At 36.7% G+C, this 24,738-nt stretch overlaps 1 protein-coding gene across 1 annotated transcript in view; it reads left to right on the top strand.

Moving 5' to 3' along the window:
- LOC140163871 (uncharacterized) overlaps positions 1–22,177 on the top strand; it is a 224,768-nt gene extending 202,591 nt beyond the window's left edge. Inside the window, exon 33 of the mRNA XM_072187185.1 lies at positions 21,276–22,177. Within this exon, the coding sequence (XP_072043286.1) occupies positions 21,276–22,177 (902 nt within the window). The remainder of the gene's footprint in view (positions 1–21,275) is intronic.
- The last annotated feature ends 2,561 nt before the right edge of the window (positions 22,178–24,738 follow it).

Here is a 24,738-nt window from a genome sequence, read left to right as displayed (position 1 = left end):
TCATCCAGCACCTGTGCCGCTACTGCTGCTGCACTTTACAAAGTCATGCCTAGGTGGCAAAGTCATGAAAACATTTACACAAGATCAAGATGTGCAGTTGGATCACTCACTTACTGCCTCTCAGGGAAGATATTTTACACTTCCCATAATGCATTGCTCCCATTTTAATTTCCTGGTACTGATTTCCTTATGGGTTGATAGTGACAAAATGTACCTCAATGAACAGCAAATCCAGATCTTGCAAAATATGTTTATTCCACCTATATTAACCAGTCTATTCTCAAAATGAATAGAACCTGTACAAAGCAACGGGAGTGTCATTTACTGTAATGAGGTGATGTATCATGTTGCAAAGGATTCTGGGAAGGATAAGATGTCTTCTGTGGCTGCCTCTTAACCGACTTACCTTAAGGTGTTTATACCATGTAACAATACATCACGCGACGTTTCTCTTCAAAGTTGTACCTGTATCAAGTGATGGTGCCAATGTCATGCAACAACTCTATGATCAGTTTGGTGGGTTTTTTTGCCAAATTGATGACATTGACGCAACTAGGCGGGTGAGGAGACCAAGCTGCCGGTCTAACTGCAGAGTTCCATCACTCGTAGCTGTGGTTTTACCGAGTTCATGCATTGTTGGGTTTCACACCAACATGAAGACTAATCCATCTTGTCCAGGGTGTCCCAAAATCATTAGTTCCACCCAGTGTTAAAGTGTATTGTTAAGTTTTACTTGACTATCATTGGATAAGATAACAAAATAGTTTATTCTTTGCACCATGCAAGATGCATCTTGCTGTCGTAGTGCACGTTAGAAAATGACCGTTGCTAGGTCAACTGGCTCATGCTTTCTTTGCTACGAACCACTGATTGAAATGATCACAACACAAAGCCTATGACATATCAAAATCGGAATGGGTATATAAGCCCAGGCTTGGAGCAGTAATCAATGGTTACTAACGTGCAGTACGACAGTTAATATCAAATATTGAGCTGCAGTGTTAGATTAATAGTGAGATGTATTTAAAAGATAGCATTGCAATGTACTGGAGCTTATTGTTCCAGGGCTATTCAAGCCCCAAGCAGAGATCCCACTTTTCCGGTTTTAGCCTGAATTCACGTTTTTGTGAGTTCAAATTCAAACTTTTTTTAATATATTTTCAGCCTGTTTTGGAGCTTTCTGGTCTGCATTCACATGCTTTTTCAGGTTTTACTCGCCAGTTTCAGGGTTTTTTAGTGAAACTGAGTGGCATCTCTGCCTAAGGGAGACATGACCTTAACTTCCCACCCAGGGGGTGTAGTTTACAAATGGAATCACCCATTCAGGTAACCACCTGTGAAATTCACAACTCCCTGTATGGAAGATTAAGACTTGCATAGAACCATAGGTGTATGGATTTCAAGTGGAATAACCTATTTGAGACACCCTGTATAGAGTTTTTATTAAGAATATCCTTCCCCACTCATATATCATTACAATGTAGGTTTGGGTTGAAATATTTTGTAAAATTGTGCTTGAAACACCGCAATTTTACATTTGATGACCATATATAATATATACATTAAAGATTTGAATAGCTTTTGAGTAAGTGCAAACATGCCTGGTATTAATTGGTTCAGGACTTTTTGAGTTTCGGTATAAATTACGGATGCTATAGTAGTTAGGAATTCTAGCTTTGTATAGCTTGGCTGTGTGCTATGTATTAAAGTACCGCATCTGTTGCTTATGAACTCATTTATGAATTAATCAGTATTCTAAGGCGTATGTGACCTTAACGCCTCCTTTACACTTGAACTTAATAGGGGATTTAAAACAGTTTAAAAGTATACCTAACGTTAACAACCTTTGTCACACAAATGTATCTAGTAATTTGGAATTGGTAAAGTTTTATTTCTTTTAAAAGATCATTTGAATCGCTGATTTAGGGTTTCTCTACGGAAGTCAATTTGTGCGAAATTCCTTCCCACAATGCAATATGCGTATTGCATAACAAAGAATATTGATTAACCTCCGAACTGTATCTATTGTTATGCAAAACGCTTATTGCATTGTGGGAAGGAATTTCGGCACAAATTGACTTCCGGTAGAGAAACCCTAAATCCGCGTATTACACAAATAAGTTCATCAGGATTGTCAATGAAATATATAGTTCAAAATTCTTCTAAACAACTCCAAATTTAATGTTACATACCTCAATCAATGACAGGTTTGTGCTAACACTTAGTACTTTTTGAAATTGAATTGGAAAAGTGGACCTTATTGTCGATTTGAGGGGTGCGTTGTACCTCCATCTTGCCCTTATTTTATCTGATGAAGAAGACTCAGCCGATAACGGAAACCAACCGGAACCATTTTAACAAGAACTTTCTTTTCCATTTTACGGTGCTGTAGTCAAACAAATTATTTAACACTGTTGATATGAAATACAATAAAGAACTTTCACACAGAAATAAGTGTAGCTTCTCCAAGGTCATTTAAATAGGTCACCAAACAATACCCAACAAAATTGTCATTTTTTCGTGTCAGTATTACAAAGAGTTGTCCAGATTGTCCGTGTTCAAAAAGTGATCATGATTGATGAGGTTTACAAGTTGACAATGAAATCTGACATGTAAGGTCACCCATGTATTGAAATTAAGATGGATCTGGTTTGACCTATTAGCATCTAAATTGATACCCATTGTCATCAGTGCAAACACTACTTAACACTTCCAATAATGTCCAGTTGTCGTAAGTTACAGCTATTTTGTGCCGAGTACGGCACATGGAACTCTTGTTAATTGTGCAAGTAGTGTGTTCTAATTAGGTTAGGTATATTGAGGTTTTAATTAAAGTCATTTCAAGTTAAGCATCTTTGTTTTCTGTAAGTGTGATAAAACTTTAATGATGAGTATTTTTGATTGATTTATCCAGCTGCTGGAAAGTCCCTTTTATCTGGTTTCATCTTGTACTTTTGATTTGCTGTTAAATTGGTCATTTTTAGTGCTTAGTTGATTTTGAACTACTTTGCTTTCATTCAAAGTTTTGATTTTGAGTTTCCTAACATAGAGTTATACTTTGATCAGCTCGTAATCGGCAACCCTTATAACATCGCAGATTTTTTTTTTCATCATGAGATACTATGTACACTGTTGTGATATCTATTGGTTATTCAATATAACAATATATTTCTAATGGGGGCTTTAAAATGAAGTCAGATTTGTAGTCCTTGAGATCAATTGTCAGCCTTGGCTGAAGAACTTCTTAACTTCTATGCAATATTCCATTCCAATATTATTTCAGCATTAAATTAAACAAACACATTTAAAAAATGCTCAAAAGCTGTTACCTTAAAATTATGAAGATAACATGTGACACACTCACAATCTGATCAAATCAGGCCAAAGGCACCACAGATAGAGCCAAAAATTACATTGAAATAAATCAAATGGTGTTGTAAAAGCTATTAACTTCACAACCAGCAGATTTCAGCATTAAGTCATAGACCCTAGAAATTACTAGGGTCTATGATTACTAGGGTCTATGATTAAATGTACTTGTACAGTGGGGTAACTTTATGGTGATAAAACTCCCAATTTCCAAAAGTGTGTCTTTCAGCTCTAATTATGCACATAATAGTTTGCATATGTAGTAGATCCTGAAAGAGTTACAATAATTCACCACCCTATGTGAAGTACAAAGCATATTACTTTCATATTCCATATTCATATCATTAACTCTCTTCACGCGGATGTCGACTGCAGACGACAAGTTTCAAAAAAAAAATTTTAGAAATTCAAAAATTTCAGAAATGTAAATTTTCATGACCATATTTGAAAGCACCATGAAAAATGCATTAAAATGAGTACAAACAAGCCTAGTATCGATTCAGTAGTTCTTAAGATAGCTTTTGATATTTTGAGAAAATATTTCAAAACTTGAACTTTTTCCATTGAAGCGCATAGTTAGCACGCAGAGCATTAACGATAATCACATCTATTTATAGAGGACTATTTACTTCATTTTGTTCAAATTAAGTTGTGACTGACTAGTCATTGTTTTATTTTACCAGGAAACAATAGGCTATTTTAAAACACATTTCATTCCATCATTTAAATGCAAGAAGAGCGTTAGTGTGTTATAAAAACAAAGTACATACAACCTTCTTGCCGTCACATGACGCCAGACTCCATCTAATGATCCATTGGTTTTGTTTTTCTAGCGCTTGCACTTGACAAACAAACACCATTATGATATCTTATTAAAATAATAGCCAGCAATTAGAGATGAACAATGAGACTGTGAATCGCATCGTTGAAGACTAAACGCCCATTTGATAATTAGAAATACAGGAGATGGATGCCGCCGTGTGTGTATGAGGGGAAAACTGAGAAATGTCTAGCTTGACTAAATTTGGTATTAAATTGCTTTACTGATATCATAACTTTGATATGCCTGGTGATTGCAACCACTTCATTTCCAATATTGATGCAATATTGATGAAAGTACATCAAAGATGTAGCTTTACTTGATTCCAATAAGTTGTTGTGAATTCATTATGTGATAAAACTGTTTGAAGTTTGACCACATTTGAATTGTGAATCATATTAATATTGTAGGGATTCACACACACACATAATGGCTTTACTTTTTAACCTATAAATTTTCCAAATGTCTTCTAAAGATGCTGTCTACTGAAGATAGCAATGTGGAAATCAAACTGGAAGTCCCATTCAGTGATCCCAGTGAAAGTACAACAAAATTAAAATTGGGTATAAATCCCTTAAAACCAAAGAATAAGTTGTTAAAATTGTCGATAGGTATTACTAAAAAGTAAAATTTTGGCAAAAAACAAGGAAACCGCATGATTATTGACAAAGTTGAAGCCCCATTGAAATACATGTAGCTAATTTATGTAATGTACATTACAATTACAGATTTATGCAAAATGTCTTATTTTGTCTTTCATACGTGGCTTTCGGCTGTACTACTAGCAGACTATGTTAGCACATCTATGACAATGACAAAGGTACCAAAATCTGAATTTTGATGATTTTTACAATCATCTTGATGAACAAATCACTGAATTGGCCTTCAATCTTCTGAAGATAGCAATGTTGAAAACAAACTTCGTCTTCTGCAGATAGCAATTTTGAAATCAAACTTGATCTTTTGAAGATAGCAATTTTGAAATCAAACTTAGTCTTCTGAAGAAAGCAATGTTTTTTAAATCATTTGCCCCATGTGGTTGATGTCAATGTTTGCCCCAGTTGCGAATGTATAGCATTGTTAGGTGCTATCTACAGACAAAGCAATGTAAGACTTTGATCAAAGATCTTATGAGATAAGACACTCCGTACAATTAACGTGCAAACGGCCTATACCGATGTGAGGACAGAAAATGTGACTCTCGTGCTAGTCTCCCACACAACCAGCTAATTATGTGGTCCTGACACTCGTCGTTCATAACCGCCAGGACCACATAATTAACCGGTTGTGCAGGAGACCAGCACGAGAGTCACATTTTCTGTCCTCCGGAGTGTCGCGTGCTTGCTTTGATTCTATCTGCTGATGAAAACAAGGTCAGAATCACTCACAAGAATTGTCTGAAAGTGTAATAATGGTCAAGTGAATTTTATTACAGTTTTCTCAACAAAATAATAACTTGCTTTTCATCACCACATCCGTGGGACTTCATCAGATTGTTGCTGGATCTGATCCAATCGGACCAAAGTGCAAATTTTCAATAGTGATCTTGTACCATCAATAACGTTTTCAGTACCTAAGCTTTCTAACGTTTATATTTCAAAGCCTCTGGCAATATACTTGGATGCTTATGAACTTTTATATGTCCATTTCCTCTTTATTTTCTCAATTTCGCTATATATGACGTGGTATATCGATAGGAGACACTTTTGGGCAGGATCGTAAATGGAGAAATAGCAAATAATATGCCCAAGGGTGATTATTTCACAATTTGGGTTTGTTGCAAATTTGTGATGTCAATAATGTTTAGAATATTGTCTGATAGTTTCAGACCAGAATATATAACTGGCATTTTGTATTTTTTGAGACATTTTTCAAGGTAATTCCTACTCTCAACATTGTCAATAATATTTTTAAAGGCCAATATCTCAATTTCCAATTTTATAATACCATAACTTACAAACTCAATATCCTTGCTTAGAAATGTACGATTTGATTGGGGAAAATGGTGTTGTGGAGCAAAATATCTCTATAAGATATGTAAAACACTCAAAATTGATAACCTGCCCAAAAGTGTCTCTTTTTGATATACCACATCATATCTAAATTTCATTTTTGATAACGTTGGTCTGATTGGAATGGGATTGTATCACAAATAGTGAAAATGTCAAAATGCACTATTCCATTTTATTGTTTTGTGCACTCAGTTTTAACACCCACCACTCCATTAATAGTTTGACGCCCTCAAATACATTTGGCTAGAGACCAGAGTATGTATTACCTAGTATAGCAAGTTAAAGCTTGTTTTTTCTAAGTTTACCGTCTGAACTTTTCACCACAAATTCGCACAAAACAGACAATAGCAGTCTTAAAAATACCCGTCAGGTTTGTATGTTTTAGCAATTTGTCGTCCGTCCGCCGGGGCCGAGCCCAGAGGGCATATTGTTGGGAGTCAACCAACTCATGCTTTCAGAGCTAATTCACCATGTACTAATTCACTGGCGCTGATGAGATATTTAACACATTCTCTCTGACACGTTATGAATGGGCTATTCCAGTTGAAATCCCTACACCCCCTGTGGAAGGCATGACTTTAATCTGCCACACAGGGGGTGCAGATTTCAAACAGAGTCATCCTTTCGTGTATATCCCATTTGAAATCTACACCCCCTGTGTCGGAAGATTAATGTGGTGTCTTCCACAGGGGGTGTATGGTTTTCAACTGGAATAGCCCAAAATACTACCAGCAAGAAAGGAAAAGGTTTACAGACTCGCTATGTGTATTGTATACAGCCCAATATCAAATACCCCGAGGCTGAATTGTTGCTGGTTCTTTTTGTGAACTTGTTGCAATCTTGTCGCTGTTTGAGAAGGCGTGAAATGGTTCATAATAGAGGGCATGTTTGTTAACATGTCAGGTTAAACCGTTACAACCATCATTAAATGGCGATTACACGCCGATCAATTTGCGCTTGGGAATCGTCCCCAAGTATCGCCGATATTACAGTTCAAAAGCTTGCGTTGTCTTGACGACACAACAAAATAAGATAAATCATGGTGTTAATTTATCTTTTATGGCTCGGAAATTACTAATGTGTGTGTGAACTTGTTAGCGTAACATGTGTTTTTTTAAACTTTTACATGGATTTTTTTAAGACTTATGTTGATTCCTTTGAAGTGAAGTAAGCAAGTTTATAGTGAAATACTTTTATTGGAACAATTGGAAAATGGGATGAAAATTAGTTAATGGATCCATTAGTGTAAGATTTGCAGTGAATCAAATTTGACAGATTTTGTTTTGTTCAATTTATTTCATTTTAGGCATGAATACCTCGCTCACGATGGCCAAGTGCAGAAACATTAGAAAGTTTAAAATGGTACATGTACTGCAAATCAATGCATACATGCCGAGATTTGTAATGCAAGAACCCTTTAACCCCAACAACCCTGGTGCTTTTTGGAGAGGGGGAAGGAAAGAAAAAGAAGAGAAATTTTTCTTGGAGAATTAGTTTTGAAAGTTTCAAGCATCTCCAACTTATTTTGACTGAGTTTGGTTGAGCGAAAGGGGGAGAACCTGCAGAATTCCACATTGAATTTTAAAATCTTTGCAAGCTCTGAGTCTTCCCTTTTTTTTTTTTTTTGATATTTAATAGCAGGATTTACTGATTTGCATGTCACCTATAAATGCTTGATCTTAACATTTGTTATTTTAAATTAGTAATTTGCTCCTTGATATTAATGTCTATCCATTTCCACTGTGCATCAGTACACCCTTAATGAACGACCAAACATCGAACAAGAATTGTGGCATCAAAACCATTGGGCTATGCCAGTTGAAATCCATACACCCTCCTATGGAAGACATGACATAAATTTCCTACACAGGGAGTGTGAATTTCAAATGGAGCCACCCATTCACAATCCCCTTAGGGGAATAGATTTCAATTGGAACAGCCCAATCTGTAACTGTTTCCAATTGTCACCACAAAACACAACAGGCAATAACCAGCTATGATGCCAGGCTCGCTCATGGCTGATTACACCTGAAAAGCACGGCCAGGGAAGTGGTCAAACCAAGCGTCTGCTACCCAGTCACTTTCCCGGCTAGAATCGAGTCACTGGCTGGCGAGGAGAATTCATCCACTAGCTTGCCTGATTACACATTGCAAATAGGTACATTCATGAAACCCAATGAAATATGTTTAATATGGCTTATGGTTGTGTGTGGTTTTGTAAGTAGTAACATTATGTGATATATATGTCCATCCAGTGTTGCCAAACCTACGATTTGGTAGCCCAATTGGGTGAATTTTGATGATTTTTTCTGAAACTTTGACAATTTTTTGTCCCATAGAAACCAATGGTTATGATAGAATAACACAACTTTTTGACACAGGCCTCTGCAGTTTTGGTCAATTTCTAAACAACAAAAACTGATGGTTACAATAAAATAATGTGACTTTTTGACACTGGCCTCTGCAGTTTTGGTCAATTTCTAACCAATGGTTACAATAAAATAACACGACTTTTTGACACTGTCCTATGCAGTTTTGGTCAATTTTTAACCAACAGAAACCGATGGTTACAATAAAATAACGTGACTTTTTGACACTGGCCTCTGCAGTTTTGGTCAATTTCTAACCAACAGAAACCGATGGTTGCAATAAAATAACGCGACTTTTTGACACTGGCCTCTGCAGTTTTGGTCAATTTCTAACCAACAGAAACCGATGGTTACAATAAAATAACGCAACTTTTTGACACGGGCCTCTGCAGTTTTGGTCAATTTCTGACCAATAGAAACCAATGGTTGCAATAAAATAATGCGACTTTTTGACACTGGCCTCTGCGGTATTGGTCAATTTGTGACCAATAGGCGGTATTGGTCAATTTCTGGCCAATAGAAACCAATGGTTACAATAAAATAACTTTTTGACACTGGCCTCTGCAGTTTTGGTCAATTTCTGACCGATAGAAACCAATGGTAAAAAGGAAATTGGGTGACTTTTCGACAGTTTAGGTTGAAAATATTTGGCAACCTTGCATGAGTTTAAAAGGGAGATAATGTGTTGGACAATAACAGATGTTGCAATTATTGTTTTTCTACATTGGCGTTGTTTTGACACTTGAGCTTTCATCAGAAACGCATGATTCATTCCAGTTCAGGGTCAATGTAACAAAGGAAGAAAAAATAAAAAGTAAAGAAGGTGTTAAACTAAATGTTAATTAGAAAAAATGATAAAAGAAATCATTGCTTTAACTATTATTGACATCTGTATTATGTACAAATTGAACTCGTTAGCTCAATTGGAAGAGCACCAGTTTCAGGGGCGGATTTAGAGGGGGGCGCACCCCCTCTAATTTTCGCAGAGTGGCCCCTGACTTTGTGTATTTCTGCAGAGTGGCGCCTGAATTTGTGTGGGCGCCAAGTCGCCGCGGCAGTGGCGGTAGCTCGGCGCCCCCTCTATTGAAAATTCCTGGATCCGCCCCTGAGTTTGGTCTGGTGAGTCAAAGTTCCAAGGTTCAAATCCTGGATGGTCAGTGAATTGTGTTAAAAACTTTTTCTCATAATGAACTTTGTGTGTTATAAATGAGACATTTTAAAGCTGTAAATTGTGTTTGATAAAGGCCTTGGGAACTTTTTTCTTCATTTTTTTATTGATTTTTTTTTATCTATTGACTTTTTTTGTGTGTGCAAACAAAAATAAAAAGTCCAGGGTCGGACCTAATTTTAGAGTAGGTCTGGTTACACAAATCAAACAATTTTTAGGCGTTAAGGTGGTACTATACCCATGGCAAATTTTGTGCCTATTTTTGCATTTTTCTCAAATATTATAGCGTATTGGTGACAAGTAAGATATGTATATTATAGGGGCAATGACTACAACTACTGCACTGGAAATTTTATTTCAGTACAGACAACAGTTGTGGAGTTACAGTCAAAAATGAGGGAAAACCAATATTTGATCAATAAATCAATAACTACTTGCCTTTAGTTGCTGAATTTCCAGTGCAGTAGTTGTAGTCCTTGCCCCTATAATATACATATCTTACTTGTCACTAACGCGCTATAATTTTTGAGAAAAATGCAAAAATAGGTAAAAATTTACAGGGGTGTAGTACCACCTTAAGTGAGAAATGAATAGACACATGTCTAGTATAGATTCCTGATGCCTAAGATATGCCACAAAGAGTTGTTGTAAAGATGTGATATAGTCTGTATGGCCAAACCAACAGATTTGATCAAAGTATCATCAAACAATGATATTATAGCAATTAAAACTCGCTGCGATTCATTTTCACAACCAGTGACTGATCGCAGATTGTTTCCAAACAATAAGTGACAGAATGTGAGATTTGAATGATAAGCATTTGATGGGATTCTGGTGTACTCTACATCTGTTGTGTTAACACTTTGGACAATTGGACTAACAACTACCAGACCTCCATTATGTTGTATTGTCAATGTGGAAACAAAGGGAATATACCATTTGGATGTAGTCCATTGCAAGAGAAATTAAACATCTAGTCAGTGATTCTCTGGACCAGAACACCCTTAAAATCTGATTTTGACATTATAATTGAACAAAATTCATATTATGGCATTGTGTGAATAAGTATACATGTGTGCAAATCAACCATGCAAATTGTGAAGACAAAAGTTGTCAATTAATGTGAAATAAGATTTGAAGTAAAGTATAATACTTTATTGGGCTATTCCAGTTGAAACCCATACACCCCCCTATATTGGGGAAGACGTCACCCTGGTATTCTGGAATCTTTTGGGTCTCATAACTGCTAAATTGTTGATCTAAAGTATATAAAGTATACATAATTTAGAATGATAAAGACTTGACAAATCTATCTGTTGGGTCAAATTTGGGCCAAAATGCTGAGGTTTTTTTTAAAGATGGTATTTTTCCCCAAATGTTTTCAGGCCCAACAACCACTCAGAGTGTTAGAGTTAAGATTTTTAAAATAGAAAGGTTGCTGCATAAAATGTTCATAGAAAGGTTGCTGCATAAAATGTTCACAATGGGTCATTCCTGTTGAAATCCACACTACGCTGTGGAAGATTTTGGAAATATGTTCCATAGGGGGAGTATGTTTTTCTAATGTAATTGGTCAGAGTTAATCATTATGAAGCCCCTGGCTTTACCTATATCTTCCACAAATGGAGTGAGTATTTCAAATGGAAGTTACCCAATTTGTCTATTCTAATCAAAACTCATACTCCCTCTGTGGACGACTTTAGCTAAATCTTCCACAGGGGTCGTGTGGATTTTAAATGGAATAGCCCAATGTAAGAACATTTGTTGATTTTTAAGAGTTGTGAAATATTCTGACTTGGATTGCATGGTGGGTTTTTGTGTGTGTGTGTTGGGGTTTTTTTTGGTTCAATTCCCATTGTTTAGGGCAATAAGTAGCTCTTTGCTACAGGCATACTCAAACGTCATGGGCCATTAATTTGCCGATATAGCACTTTTTACCAAGCTGCTACCAAAATGGTGAATGTGTTGGCTTCTGTCTCCCTAACACCTTCCAAAATATGCTGCAATATCTAGTTTAAAAAGTATGCTATGTGTAAGTGCAGTAATGGTGCACAAACAACACTAAGTTAGTATTAAGGGGTGGTGTCATTATTTTTCAATTTTTTTTTTAATTTTATACATAAATGGCTTTAAGGTTGTGTACCCCTTTGACTCAGTCACAACAGTTCATGTACTGTACTGATACAGACTTTGAAAATAGTCAGTAAAGCACAGGGTTGGCATGACAAAATGAATTTTTTTACCATTTTTGATCTATTGAAGTTAATTTCTTTCTTAAATTGACTGTTTTACTTCATTCCTTAATGTCTTTCTAATGTCTTTAAATGTTTTCTATTACCGTATTCGTCCGAGTATAGTCCCACGTTCGAAGTATAATCCCACCCCCATTTTTCAAAAATTTCAGAAATTGTAAAAAAAAAAAAAATTCAAGATATTTTGTATTTTAATATGAAAATTGATAATTTGTATTCATGTCATACTCTAATGATTTCAAAATGCATTGAATTTGAATGCATTTTGAAATCATTAATAGAGTATGACATGAAAAAAAATTATCAATTTTCATATTAAAAATACAAAATATCTTGAAAATTTTTTTGAAATTCGAGTATAATCCCACCCCCCAATTGTGGAAAATTTTCACATAAAAAACGGGTGGGACTATACTCGGACCAATACGGTACTATTCATCTTCAAGGTCCAGGTGCAGAATTCAACAGTTTTTTCTCATGATTTTACCAAGTTCTTTCTTTGAAATTTACATATGTAAAAACCTGATAGGATTGCACATATGTTTAGCATTCCACTGGTCTCTTTTAACTTTATCATGGGGTATAGCAGTTCTTGGACTAAAAAAAATTTTAATCAATTTTTTTAAATCTGATTTAAATCGAATAAATTTTTACAAATGAAAAAAACAAAATCGCCGTCCTGGTAAAGCATGCCTGATATTACACAAGCAACATCAGGAGCTACCTTAATTTATTTTTTAGACAACCTATGTCAACCCCACCTTAACTCCTCCGTCATTATGATATATTTTATTTTTTCAATCATACTGTTAAAGTGCATGTGGATTCTTTTTATGGTGTCGTAAAACTTTGCTCTGCCGCCTCTGTCACGTTTTTCTTGTCAGCAATTGCGTTGCGGGCGGCGGCTTAATTAGAATCCGGTAATGCAACATTGACTACAAGGGTCCATGATTAAAATATGGATAATATTGGCTACAGTTACTATTATTAACATTGGTGTAAAAGCAACAATAGTTATTTTGTTTTTAATGTAGTTTAAAGCAAAAAAATAGTACTCGTATATGTCTCAAAGCTTGCATAGAAATTAGCCAACCTAATTTTGTTTGTTTCCCCCCATTTTGTTTACAAAATATTGCTAAAAAATATGTTAGAATATATTGGAAGGATTATGTGATGAATGCTTAAAATTAGTGAAAATTTTTTCATTATGATTCCTATCAGAATCAGTGTGGTCTTTGTAAAAATCCTTTTGGGGGCCAAGTATTTGGCATATCAGAGTCAGTTGTTGGGGGGGGGCAAAGACAAATATTGGTGGTGGGCATCATTTTGGCTGTGTGTTACTGTGATAATTGCACACAAATTGTTTTCAATTGTACACTTATTTTAGCCCAAAGTTAGGTGAAATTTTGTGTTTGCTAGGCCAATTTTCAATTTTATGCTATTTCCCCAAAAATTAAAGGCGAAATTTTGTGTTTACCGGACCAAATTTTCAATTTTAAAATATTGGGGGGGGGGGAGTTGGTTTTAAGGAGTGGTTAAAACAGGTTCATACATACTCACGATATAACAACGTTTCTGATTGGATTTGCGTCCTTTTTTGCTGGTCATAAATACCGTTTATGACCAGTACGCAGGGCATAAACAAGCTGCGTCACGCAGCGTTGGAACCTAATTAACGCGAATCACGATTTGCTAGTGTTGCGTACACGCGCATGTACATGCTAGTGTTGCGTACACGCGCATGTCACCGCGCCCATCACACGCGGAGCGCAAGAGATGAACGCGTTGACTCCCGGCCGTTGGGACTCATTTTCTCCCAATTTTTGAAAGAAAACTGTATGAAAATGTTATTTAAACTTGTAAACCTTATTATTTTCATTTGTTTTGGATTGCTAACAATGTTCAGAATGTTGGGTATGTATGAACGGGGTTCATTCATAGGATTTCGGGCATGATCGTTGATTTATGCCCTCAGCTCACGCCTCGGGCATAAACAGCGATCATGCCCTCAATCCTATGAATGAACCCCTAATTAAGATTTTCTTTTGGGGTTGGTTTTAAGGGGGAATGATATTTCCCCCCCCCCCCCCCCATTTCTCTGAGACAAATGTGTACATTTCAGAAAATTCAGATTTTGGCATCTTCGTTAGTGTCATAGATGTGCTAACATAGCCTGCTAGTTGTTAAGTCGAAAGCTGTGTATTAAAGTCAAAATAAGACATTTTACATGAATCTGTAATTAGAAATTAGCTACATGTATTTGAATGGTGCTTCAACTTTGTCAATACTGCAGTTTTCCTTGTTTTTTGCCAAATTTTTCATTTCAAAAATACCTAATAACAATTTAAATTTTAGGCAATTTATACTCAATTGTAATCATTTTACACTTTCGCTGGTATCACTAAGCCTTTTAAATTGAGTCTTAAAAGTTTATCTTTTGTGTGCAAATCACATAACCATCATTTTCCTCATCAACAGCATAGCCTCATCATATAATAATAAAGCATTGGAGCACACACCACTAATTCTACATAGTGTGCAACAGTACACAAGCCACCCAACAATTATGTTATTTGCGAGCTTCGCTTCGTTGCTCGCGAGTGTTGTTTCATTTTTGTCACTGCCATTGTCATTATGACCCTAATTATATAGTGACATTACACCTGAGTATAATTGGTTATCCAGAGAATATATCTTACACTTCCCAGAATGCATTTCTCCCATTCTAATTTCCTGTACTTACAATAGGTCTATATGCTATCTAATGCAATACGGGTCGATAGTGACGAAATGTACCTTGGTGAATAGTTCACATCCATGTGTTGCAAAAAAATGCAGTGATTTATAGTGCGCTACACACAGGCAAAACGCCTAGATGTTGATCCACAAGCCTCAGCACACTTTACAGTGTATATTTATTGACTATCGACCAATATATATTTATTCACTATCGACCCATGTTTAACCATGCAGTCTAATCTCAGAATGAAAACAAAGGGAATCTGTACCAAGTTAAGGGAGTGACATTTGCAGACATGAGGCGATATATCATGTTGCAAAGGATTCTGGGAAGGGTAAGATTTCTTATCTGATAGAAAGCTAGCTCATAGAGCTGTGACAATTTTTGGTGCTCCGATGCCAATATGGAAGATTTTTTTCATTAACATATTTGTAATAGGCCTATTTCTGAACATTACTTCCAGTTGAGTACAAACATGCCAAGTATTGAGGCTCTTTTGTTTTGTACATGCCTTCCATTCCTTCTTATTTCATTCCTTCACTCATTCATTCCTTTATTTACTCTCTTTCCACTCACTACGTGAACCGGTCATTGTTGGTTTCAGCCTTTGGAAGCTGGTAAACTCAGACATTGCAATGGGTCCTTTTCTTCTGTTTTTTGTTTTCTTTCTTTTCCTTTCCTTTCTTCCTGCATCCTTTCCATTATCCTTTCTTTGCTTCCTTAGTTTCTTACCTTTGTTCCTTCAACTTCCTTTTCTTCTTTCCTTGACTTCTCTCCTTCCTTTCATTATTGTGCAACTTCATGTCTTGAGAACTGTTGTTTACTTCTATCATTATGACTTCAAGCATTTTTGCATGGAAAATTGTCTAGTTTGACTTTCAGAGCATAATAAACTTCCCTGAAAATGACTTTGTAGTATGTCTTGGAGCTTTAATACAAAGATTTTAAAATCCCAATACCAAATTTATTTCCCCTCTTTTTTTCAATTCAAACTCATCAAAATGAGCTTGAGATTCTTGAAACTTTCAAAATCTACATTCTTATACAGAATATTATTCACACAATTCTTCCAATAAATGCTTTTTAAAACATTTATACCAATACTTTTGTTTTAAAAACAAAAAACAAATCGAATATACAATGAGCGGCAGCTCTGAAACATGTGTCTTCTTTTTCCTTTCCTTTCCAAAGTACCCAAGCACTAATTAAGTAAAATATGTTATTCTTAACGAGCATGCAAAAATAGCCATTTCCAACAGACTCGGTGCATATAATATCGATTATCAATTCAGCTAGATCTTAATATGATTTTGCAAGGGCCATAATACACAATTTGTTTTATTTGCGTCAAAGTTAAACATTGTTTTATGGTATTAATTTGCAGCAAAATTACACTGGAGTTAATTGCTTATAAGCATCATCGGCGTAGCACACATAACTATAATATCTGACAGACAGGGTGATTGCGATATTGGGCTTTTTCATTTAAAATCCACACTACCCCTGTGGAAAATTTAGCTGAAGTCGTCCACAAAGGGAGTATGAGTTTTGATTAGAATAGACAAATTGGGTAACTTCCATTTGAAATACTCACACCAGTTGTGGAAGATATAGGTAAAGCCATAATACAGGGGGAGTATAGGCTTCAAAATGATTAACCCTGACCAATTACATGTGAAAAACATACTCCTCCTGTGGAAGATATTTCCAAAATCTTCCACAGGGGGAGTGTGGATTTCATCTGGAATAGATCATTGATTTGTTTTCACCATCATGTATTTTAGGTCCGATGCATACTTTTTATCGGACGCTAGTATGTGTTACAGACTGGGAAACTGATTACTACAGCATTTTCCATCCTGATGTGGCAGTGACGTCAGTGCGCATTTTATTAGGCGCAGCTACAAATAACTATATAGTGTTTGCTCAAAGCTCTGGCGTACACACTAATGTTTGTAAATTATAGTAGCTCAATTGTCAAAAATGCCATTTTTGGTCCCATGAAGCAGATTGCATCACAATTATACACCTTCAGAACATTGAAGCTTCAAAATTATAAGACAAATCCAATTTTTTGCACATTCTAATATGCTGGGAAGTTCAAAGTCAATAATTGAGTAGTTTTTGATATTAATAATTATATTTGCTGACACTACACCTGATCTTAATTAATTTGGCGATCTCGCATATAACTATAATTTCTGACAGACTGGGTGCTGACAGTATTATGGCATTTTCACTGTTTTATTACTTCTGTATGGTCTACTGCCAGAGAAGATATCTTACCCTTCCCAGAATTCTTTGCAACATGATTCATCCAATGAGGTAGAAAGGATAGAGTGCTCTGCTCGCCGAATCTGTGAAGCCGGTTTGGGTCACGGTTTGGGTGCTGTATAAATACACAAAGTTGAACAAATCATGTATTAAAACGCATTAAATTTCCCAGTGTACCATTGTTTTTATCAAAAAATTGCTGAATTATAAAGGCAAGCACGCCTGAATCTGGTATATCACCAGTGTTGCCACGCTAAACAACTCTACCACTTTGCGAAATTTCTCCTTCAGTCGCCGTTCCTGTAGAGCCCTCATGGCAACGGGCGAATGAACTAGATTTAGGAGCGTGCTTGCCTTCATTATTCAGCAATATTTTGATAAAAAAATGGTACACAGTAAAGTTGAATATGCTAAAACAAGTAATTTATTTTATTTTATTAATCCATACATGCTAGAGTAAATTCAGTTCCCATTTTAGTTGCATTTGATGCTGATTTTGTTAGGTCCCTTCATTTCATAATGGCTTATTCAGTGTGTGATTGTCAATGAGACGGCAACGTACCAGTTCGAGCTCAGCGATCTATGTTTTTCTACGTCATTGGATTCATCACTTCTTTTTATCAAATGACACTCCCATTACTTTGTACAGGGTCCCATTGTTTTCATTTTGAGAATAGACTGGCTAAACATGGGTTGGTAGCATGGCTCGAAAAAGTGAGGAATTTGAGAAGCTCATTCCCAGGAAATGTTGGTGTTTGGAGGGAAATTATAAACACATTTTGCAAGATCTGGATGTGCTCTGTTCATTGGTGTACATTTGTGACACGATCAAGGGAAATGAGTCGGATGTCGCTATATTGATTTTGAGATATTGTCAAAGAAAGTGTTAAAATTCTTTTTTTTTATATTGTTTTCAGCCATTGATAAATTGACGTAACTTCACAAAGAAAAGTCGTATCAACATGAGTTTTTCAGTTTCTGAAAGCTCTAAATGTCCTCTTTAGAAACATGTGTAAACCCCATTTTCGACCAGGGCCGGCATGTGACTCATTCCCCTTGATCATGTCACATTTTATCACTATCAACCCATGTTGCACTAGATAGCAAATCAGTACAGAAAATTGAAATGGAAGAAATGCATTGTGGGAAGTGTATGATATCTTCTCTGGTCCACTGCTTGGAAGGAGATTGGTTTGTTTTCAATTGGAGTGAGCACATAACATGAGGATGATTGTGTGGTTCTTTGAACTTGAAGCTAAATTTAAGCTTAAAATATCCCTGGAATAAAGATAGGATACCCTCTCCATTATGAAATTGCTAAATATTCTATGAAAATTCTATGGAAATCCTACAATTTCTTTTTACCCCACACTGCTTAGCACGTGCAGATATAGGTAGTGCATGTGCGACATCTCGTGGTTCGGAAGTCGCATAAAGTTGTTGGTCCCATGTACAGGAACAGTCGAACCCTGTGCACGTTAAGAGTCAGAGCTATTCAAAAAGAGAAGGGGGACCGTCCACACCACAATTCTGATATCTGCAATCAATCATAGGTTCCAGGATCGCGCATAGCTAAACTGTGCACGTAAAGCCCGTGCGTTGGTACTCAAACGGTTGAGGTAAGCACGTATACAGGAAGGAATTAATCTAAAATTTTCCTAAAACATTCCATTTTAATATCTAACCTACTCTGTGCTGATTTGACAACAAGTATTTGAGATTTTAGGCATAATGTGTTACCATATTATTTGGACTCTAAAAAAACAAATTTAAGGCACATTTTGCATTTAGGTTTTCAGGCCATCTGCAGAAAACAGTCTTTTTAACCTACATTCTGTCTTCTTTAAATCTCTTAATCTGTCGCAAACCTGTTTCATTTAGATTAGAAAGCCCTTCCTTGATACGATGAATCAATCAGACTCTAATTTCAACATTTTGTTATTGGAAAATAGCGAAAAAACTTTCAAAAACAGACTGTTCTTCTGTCTGTCACCTTAAAGGAGTATGTTGTGATCCTAGCATCCTCTATGTCATTTATGACATTTTTCAGTACATATCCACGAAAAAAGCATATTCCCAAAATTTCAGTTGATTCCGACATTGCGTTATGCAGTTATGCATGATTATGTGTATTACACTGCTCCATAGACAATACGTTGTAATTTCGTTCTGGTGCACCAGAACGAAATTCAAATTTCACGATATCTTTGCTAAACGAATTAATCTGCAAGAAATATTTTGTACATAAACATTATGTAGCCAATGGTTTCCAGTGATATAAAAATCTCAACTTTTTTTGAGAAAAGTGGGGGGATGAGGCTGTGGCTCACGAAATGCCCCTTTAAATAAAGACAAATTGTGTTAAAACTTATGTTTGAGGTGTCTTAAGTATACAGCCATCAAAAGTATTTCCTCAATGTCTACATAATGAAAAAAGACAATACCTCTCAATTTATACATCACGATGATGATAATACATCGCATTTATGGTGTAGATATAGATCAAAATCGTGACTAGTGTCGCAAGATACGTGGAGATGCGACGATCAAAAGCGATGTTTTTTACGCGTAATAGCTGTTTAATGTGTTCTAAAAGCTTTTAAGAAGTACTCAAGTGAGTTTTTGGGGAGTTAAGTTATCGTATTACCCATTATGTACTGACAAGAGGTCAATTTTTACTTCACTTTATCGCGCAAAATGGCTTTATGATGGTAACATTTAGTGAACCTCCCACCCTCACAAAAGCTATACTTCCGTAAAAGTGATGAATTTGTTGTTAAAATAACGAAAATAGAGCATATTACTGAAAGAGATATGAGTGGAAATGAATTGTCTTTGATATGAGTTACGACTGTTCTTGTTAAGGTGTTGCATAAGTTACATCAGTGAAAAGGGATGGGCGCATTGAACCTGCTCAGACTTGCTCTTTTTTGCTGCCACAACTTGAGACCATGCCTCGGAAGTATCATTTGTGCATGTCTTTGCCTTGTAACAGTTCTGGACTTGAAGTGGACCGTCCCATTAACCAGGAGAGATGAGCTATACTGCTGCTATAGCTTTGATTAATTGATTGCAGTTGTAGATTACGTGCATACTACACAAGAGGGATTTAAATTAAACACAACAATAGCATCATAGTTTTTAAGTCACTGCCTGAAATCCCATAAACAAAGAACATTTTATGTGATTCTTGATGTGTTGTCTGTCCTTTAAATTGGCATACAACTTACTAGAATTAATTTTGGTTTGAGTGAATGAAGGGAGTTCCATTAATAATAACCTGTCATCTGAAACAGCACTTTTCCCCCCTATCCCCATGACCCATGTTTTGTTTGTTTCTAAATATCTGATAAAAGCAATCCTACGTCAACCATGGGGATTTTACTGAGTTTTGAGTGAATGTTTATAATATGCGACCCAATCCAGTCCACTCAGGCTAAAGTCATATTTTTTTCAAAATCAAGCCTGCCTGATCAGTGACAAGGTTATTTTTTATTTTTTTATTTTACCACTAAAGCAACAATATAAATAAATACATGAAAGTCATGTGGTGGGAGGCCAAACAGAGCTCGTAAAATTTTGGCCACCCTGCAAAAGTTATACACTTAGGACAAGTCACAATCGAACACGATTAAGGGGGTACTACACCCCTGCCCAATTTTGTGCCTATTTTTGCATTTTTCTCAAAAATTATAGTGCATTGGTGACAAGTAAGATATGTTTATTATAGGGGCAAGGACTACAACTACTGCACCAGAAATTTTATTTCAGCACAGACAACAGTTGTGGAGTTACAGTCAAAAATGAGGGAAAACCAGTATTTGATCAATAAATCAATAACTACTTGCCTTGAGTTGCTGAATTTTCAGTGCAGCAGTTGTACTCCTTGCCCCTAGAATATACATATCTTACTTGTATCAAATGTGCTATAAATGTTGAGAAATATGGAAAAATAGGCACCAAATTGGCCAGGGGTGTAGTATCCCCTTAAGGACATGGTGAGACGAAGACCGGACAAGACATGTGAGACAGACAATGTTGACAATGGTCTTAAAAGATTACTATTTTAACATAATAATAATTTTAAGGTGATCATTGATGTTTTAATGTTATTGCATCAATTAGCACTTGTCAAATTCAGAAATAACTTTGTCACTGATTAATTTGATAACCAGGCAGGTTTGGTTCACTGTGGTGGGGCTTGTTAAGCACTAAGAAACAAAAATCTCTACTAATCTTCATGTCCTACTTTGTTGTTTTCCAATTTACAGGTATGACATTAAATGCTCATTGGAATGAGAAGGACCAATGCTGCTACAGACAGGTCACATGTGGGTCATGTCCAAAAGGTTTTATACAGCTGGGATATGAAGTACTAGCATCTAATAATGACAGGTTACCATCAGGGCAGGTAAGGCTTAGTCCCTGTGCTTTCTATGTATATACCTATGTTACTTGCATATTCATGAGGAATGAGCAGGACCAATGCTGCTACAGACAGGTCACATGTGGGTCATGTCCAAAAGGTTTCATACACCTGGGATATGAAGTACTAGCATCTAATAATGACAGGTTACCTTCAGGCCAGGTAAGGCTTAGTCCCTGTGCTTTCTATGTATATACCTATGTTACTTGCATATTCATGAGGAATGAGCAGGACCAATGCTGCTACAGACAGGTCACATGCGGGTCATGTCCAAAAGGTTTCATACAGCTGGGATATGAAGTACTAGCATCTAATAATGACAGGTTACCTTCAGGCCAGGTAAGGCTTAGTCCCTGTGCTTTCTATGTATATACCTATGTTACTTGCATATTCATGAGGAATGAGCAGGACCAATGCTGCTACAGACAGGTCACATGTGGGTCATGTCTAAAAGGTTTTATACAGCTGGGATATGAAGTACTAGCATCTAATAATGACAGGTTACCATCAGGGCAGGTAAGGCTTAGTCCCTGTGCTTTCTATGTATATACCTATGTTACTTGCATATTCATGAGGAATGAGCAGGACCAATGCTGCTACAGACAGGTCACATGTGGGTCATGTCTAAAAGGTTTTATACAGCTGGGATATGAAGTACTAGCATCTAATAATGACAGGTTACCTTCAGGCCAGGTAAGGCTAAGTCCTTGTGCTTTCTATGTACCTATGTTACTTGCATATTCATGAGGAATGAGAAGGACCAATGCTGCTACAGACAGGTCACATGTGGGTCATGTCCAAAAGGTTTCATACAGCTGGGATATGAAGTACTAGCATCTAATAATGACAGGTTACCTTCAGGCCAGGTAAGGCTTAGTCCCTGTGCTTTCTATGTATATACCTATGTTACTTGCATATTCATGAGGAATGAGCAGGACCAATGCTGCTACAGACAGGTCACATGTGGGTCATGTCCAAAAGGTTTCATACAGCTGGGATATGAAGTACTAGCATCTAATAATGACAGGTTACCTTCAGGCCAGGTAAGGCTTAGTCCCTGTGCTTTCTATGTATATACCTATGTTACTTGCATATTCATGAGGAATGAGCAGGACCAATGCTGCTACAGACAGGTCACATGTGGGTCATGTCTAAAAGGTTTTATACAGCTGGGATATGAAGTACTAGCATCTAATAATGACAGGTTACCTTCAGGCCAGGTAAGGCTAAGTCCTTGTGCTTTCTATGTACCTATGTTACTTGCATATTCATGAGGAATGAGAAGGACCAATGCTGCTACAGACAGGTCACATGCGGGTCATGTCCAAAAGGTTTCATACAGCTGGGATATGAAGTACTAGCATCTAATAATGACAGGTTACCTTCAGGCCAGGTAAGGCTAAGTCCCTGTGCTTTCTATGTACCTATGTTACTTGCATATTCATGAGGAATGAGCAGGACCAATGCTGCTACAGACAGGTCACATGCGGGTCATGTCCAAAAGGTTTCATACAGCTGGGATATGAAGTACTAGCATCTAATAATGACAGGTTACCTTCAGGCCAGGTAAGGCTTAGTCCCTGTGCTTTCTATGTATATACCTATGTTACTTGCATATTCATGAGGAATGAGCAGGACCAATGCTGCTACAGACAGGTCACATGCGGGTCATGTCCAAAAGGTTTCATACAGCTGGGATATGAAGTACTAGCATCTAATAATGACAGGTTACCTTCAAGCCAGGTAAGGCTAAGTCCCTGTGCTTTCTATGTACCTATGTTTGAATGGGAGGGGGGTAATACATTTGCATTAATTAACTGTAGCCCCCCCCCCCCCAAAAAAAGGACCTATCTTCAATATGTCTATAGTCTATACCACTACCTGCAGTCAGCTAAAGGTAATTATCACAGCCACCATTCAAGGAAATAGGGTTAGTGGATAGGGTTAAGATACAGGTTAGGGCTAGGTTTCCCAAACTTTTTTTTTCCAGTGACCCAGATTTCATTATTGGCATGACCCACAGCACAATGCAAATGCTGTTATACTCGCTTGACATGCAAAATTTCCAGGGCACAATTTCGAAGTCGTCCCGCTGACCGGCTCCCACAAATTGACTGGGACAAAGGTACCCAAAATGTGCAATTTTAATGTAAATGGGGTTGCATGACCAATACGATGGTATCCTGCACTTTAATGCACAGAGATATATATATTTTTTTAAAACTTTTTCTGGCATGTCCCACAACCCCTTTTAGCAGAAGCCGTGACCCACCCACAGTTTAGGTTAGGGTGAGGATTAAGAGATAGGATTATGGTTTAGGGTGATGGCAGTGATGATTAATTTGCTCCTAAACTGTTTGGGCCCCAGGGGGTCACTCCCATTGTGGCCTGTACACCATCTGCAATAATCAACTTTTGAAAAGCACCCTAAATGATCCCCTAAAACAGGTAACACGCGCCTGTTTTCACACTAAACAGGTTTATGACGTGTTTTTGACACCCTAAACACAATACACACATATCCTGCTTACCCACGAAAAACTACCCTTTTCATTCGTTTTTAATATCGCGGATGGTGTACAGGCCACAATGGGAGTGACCCCCTGGTTTGGGCCTTAATCATGTTAATGTACTGTCTGGACTGGTGTAAATACAGTGTTTGACTTGTATTCTACAATCATGGAAAAATGTTTTAGGACTTTGACTGTCTTTTTCTGAACCTCTGCCCTCATCACCCCACTTCCCCAATTCAATGTTGGACCAAGCCATGTTGTCAACAATGTCTGTGAAACCCTCCAACATTGACAGATGTTGGGTGGGATACAGGGTGGAGTCTATGCTTCAATTACATAAGACTTGTTTCCCTCTCCTTTCCTGATAAAAATTGACGTGCATTTGAATTGTTTTGAGCAAATGGGCCAACTGTTGTTTCACTATAAATTGTAACTTAAAGAATGTTACTGATATATTTTAGTCCATCTATGGGGGAGGGGAGACTTCCTAATCAAAGAGGAGAGTAAAAAGAACTCTTTTCTTGTACTTATAATTATCTTATCATTGTGTTTTACAGATATGGTTTCCTCCTGAGTCTGTTGGCCATTGTCATCAAGCAACTTTACCAAAGAAGATGGATGACTGTGATGTTAACCAGCAAAAAAGCAACATTCAGACACCTGGAGAAAAAAAGAAGGGAAAATTCTTTTTTTCAAGATACTAAATTTAAAATAGAGAATTTACAAAACTATATAGATGGTTATTAAAGGGCCACATGCATCCACATTACCTTATCAAAATAGAGATTTCAGCAT

Source organism: Amphiura filiformis, chromosome 11 (genome assembly GCF_039555335.1).
Source record: "Amphiura filiformis chromosome 11, Afil_fr2py, whole genome shotgun sequence".
Taxonomy (NCBI): Eukaryota; Metazoa; Echinodermata; class Ophiuroidea; order Amphilepidida; family Amphiuridae; genus Amphiura; species Amphiura filiformis.
The sequence above is the reverse complement of the archived record's forward strand: the minus strand, read 5'-3'. Positions and strand labels throughout refer to the sequence as shown.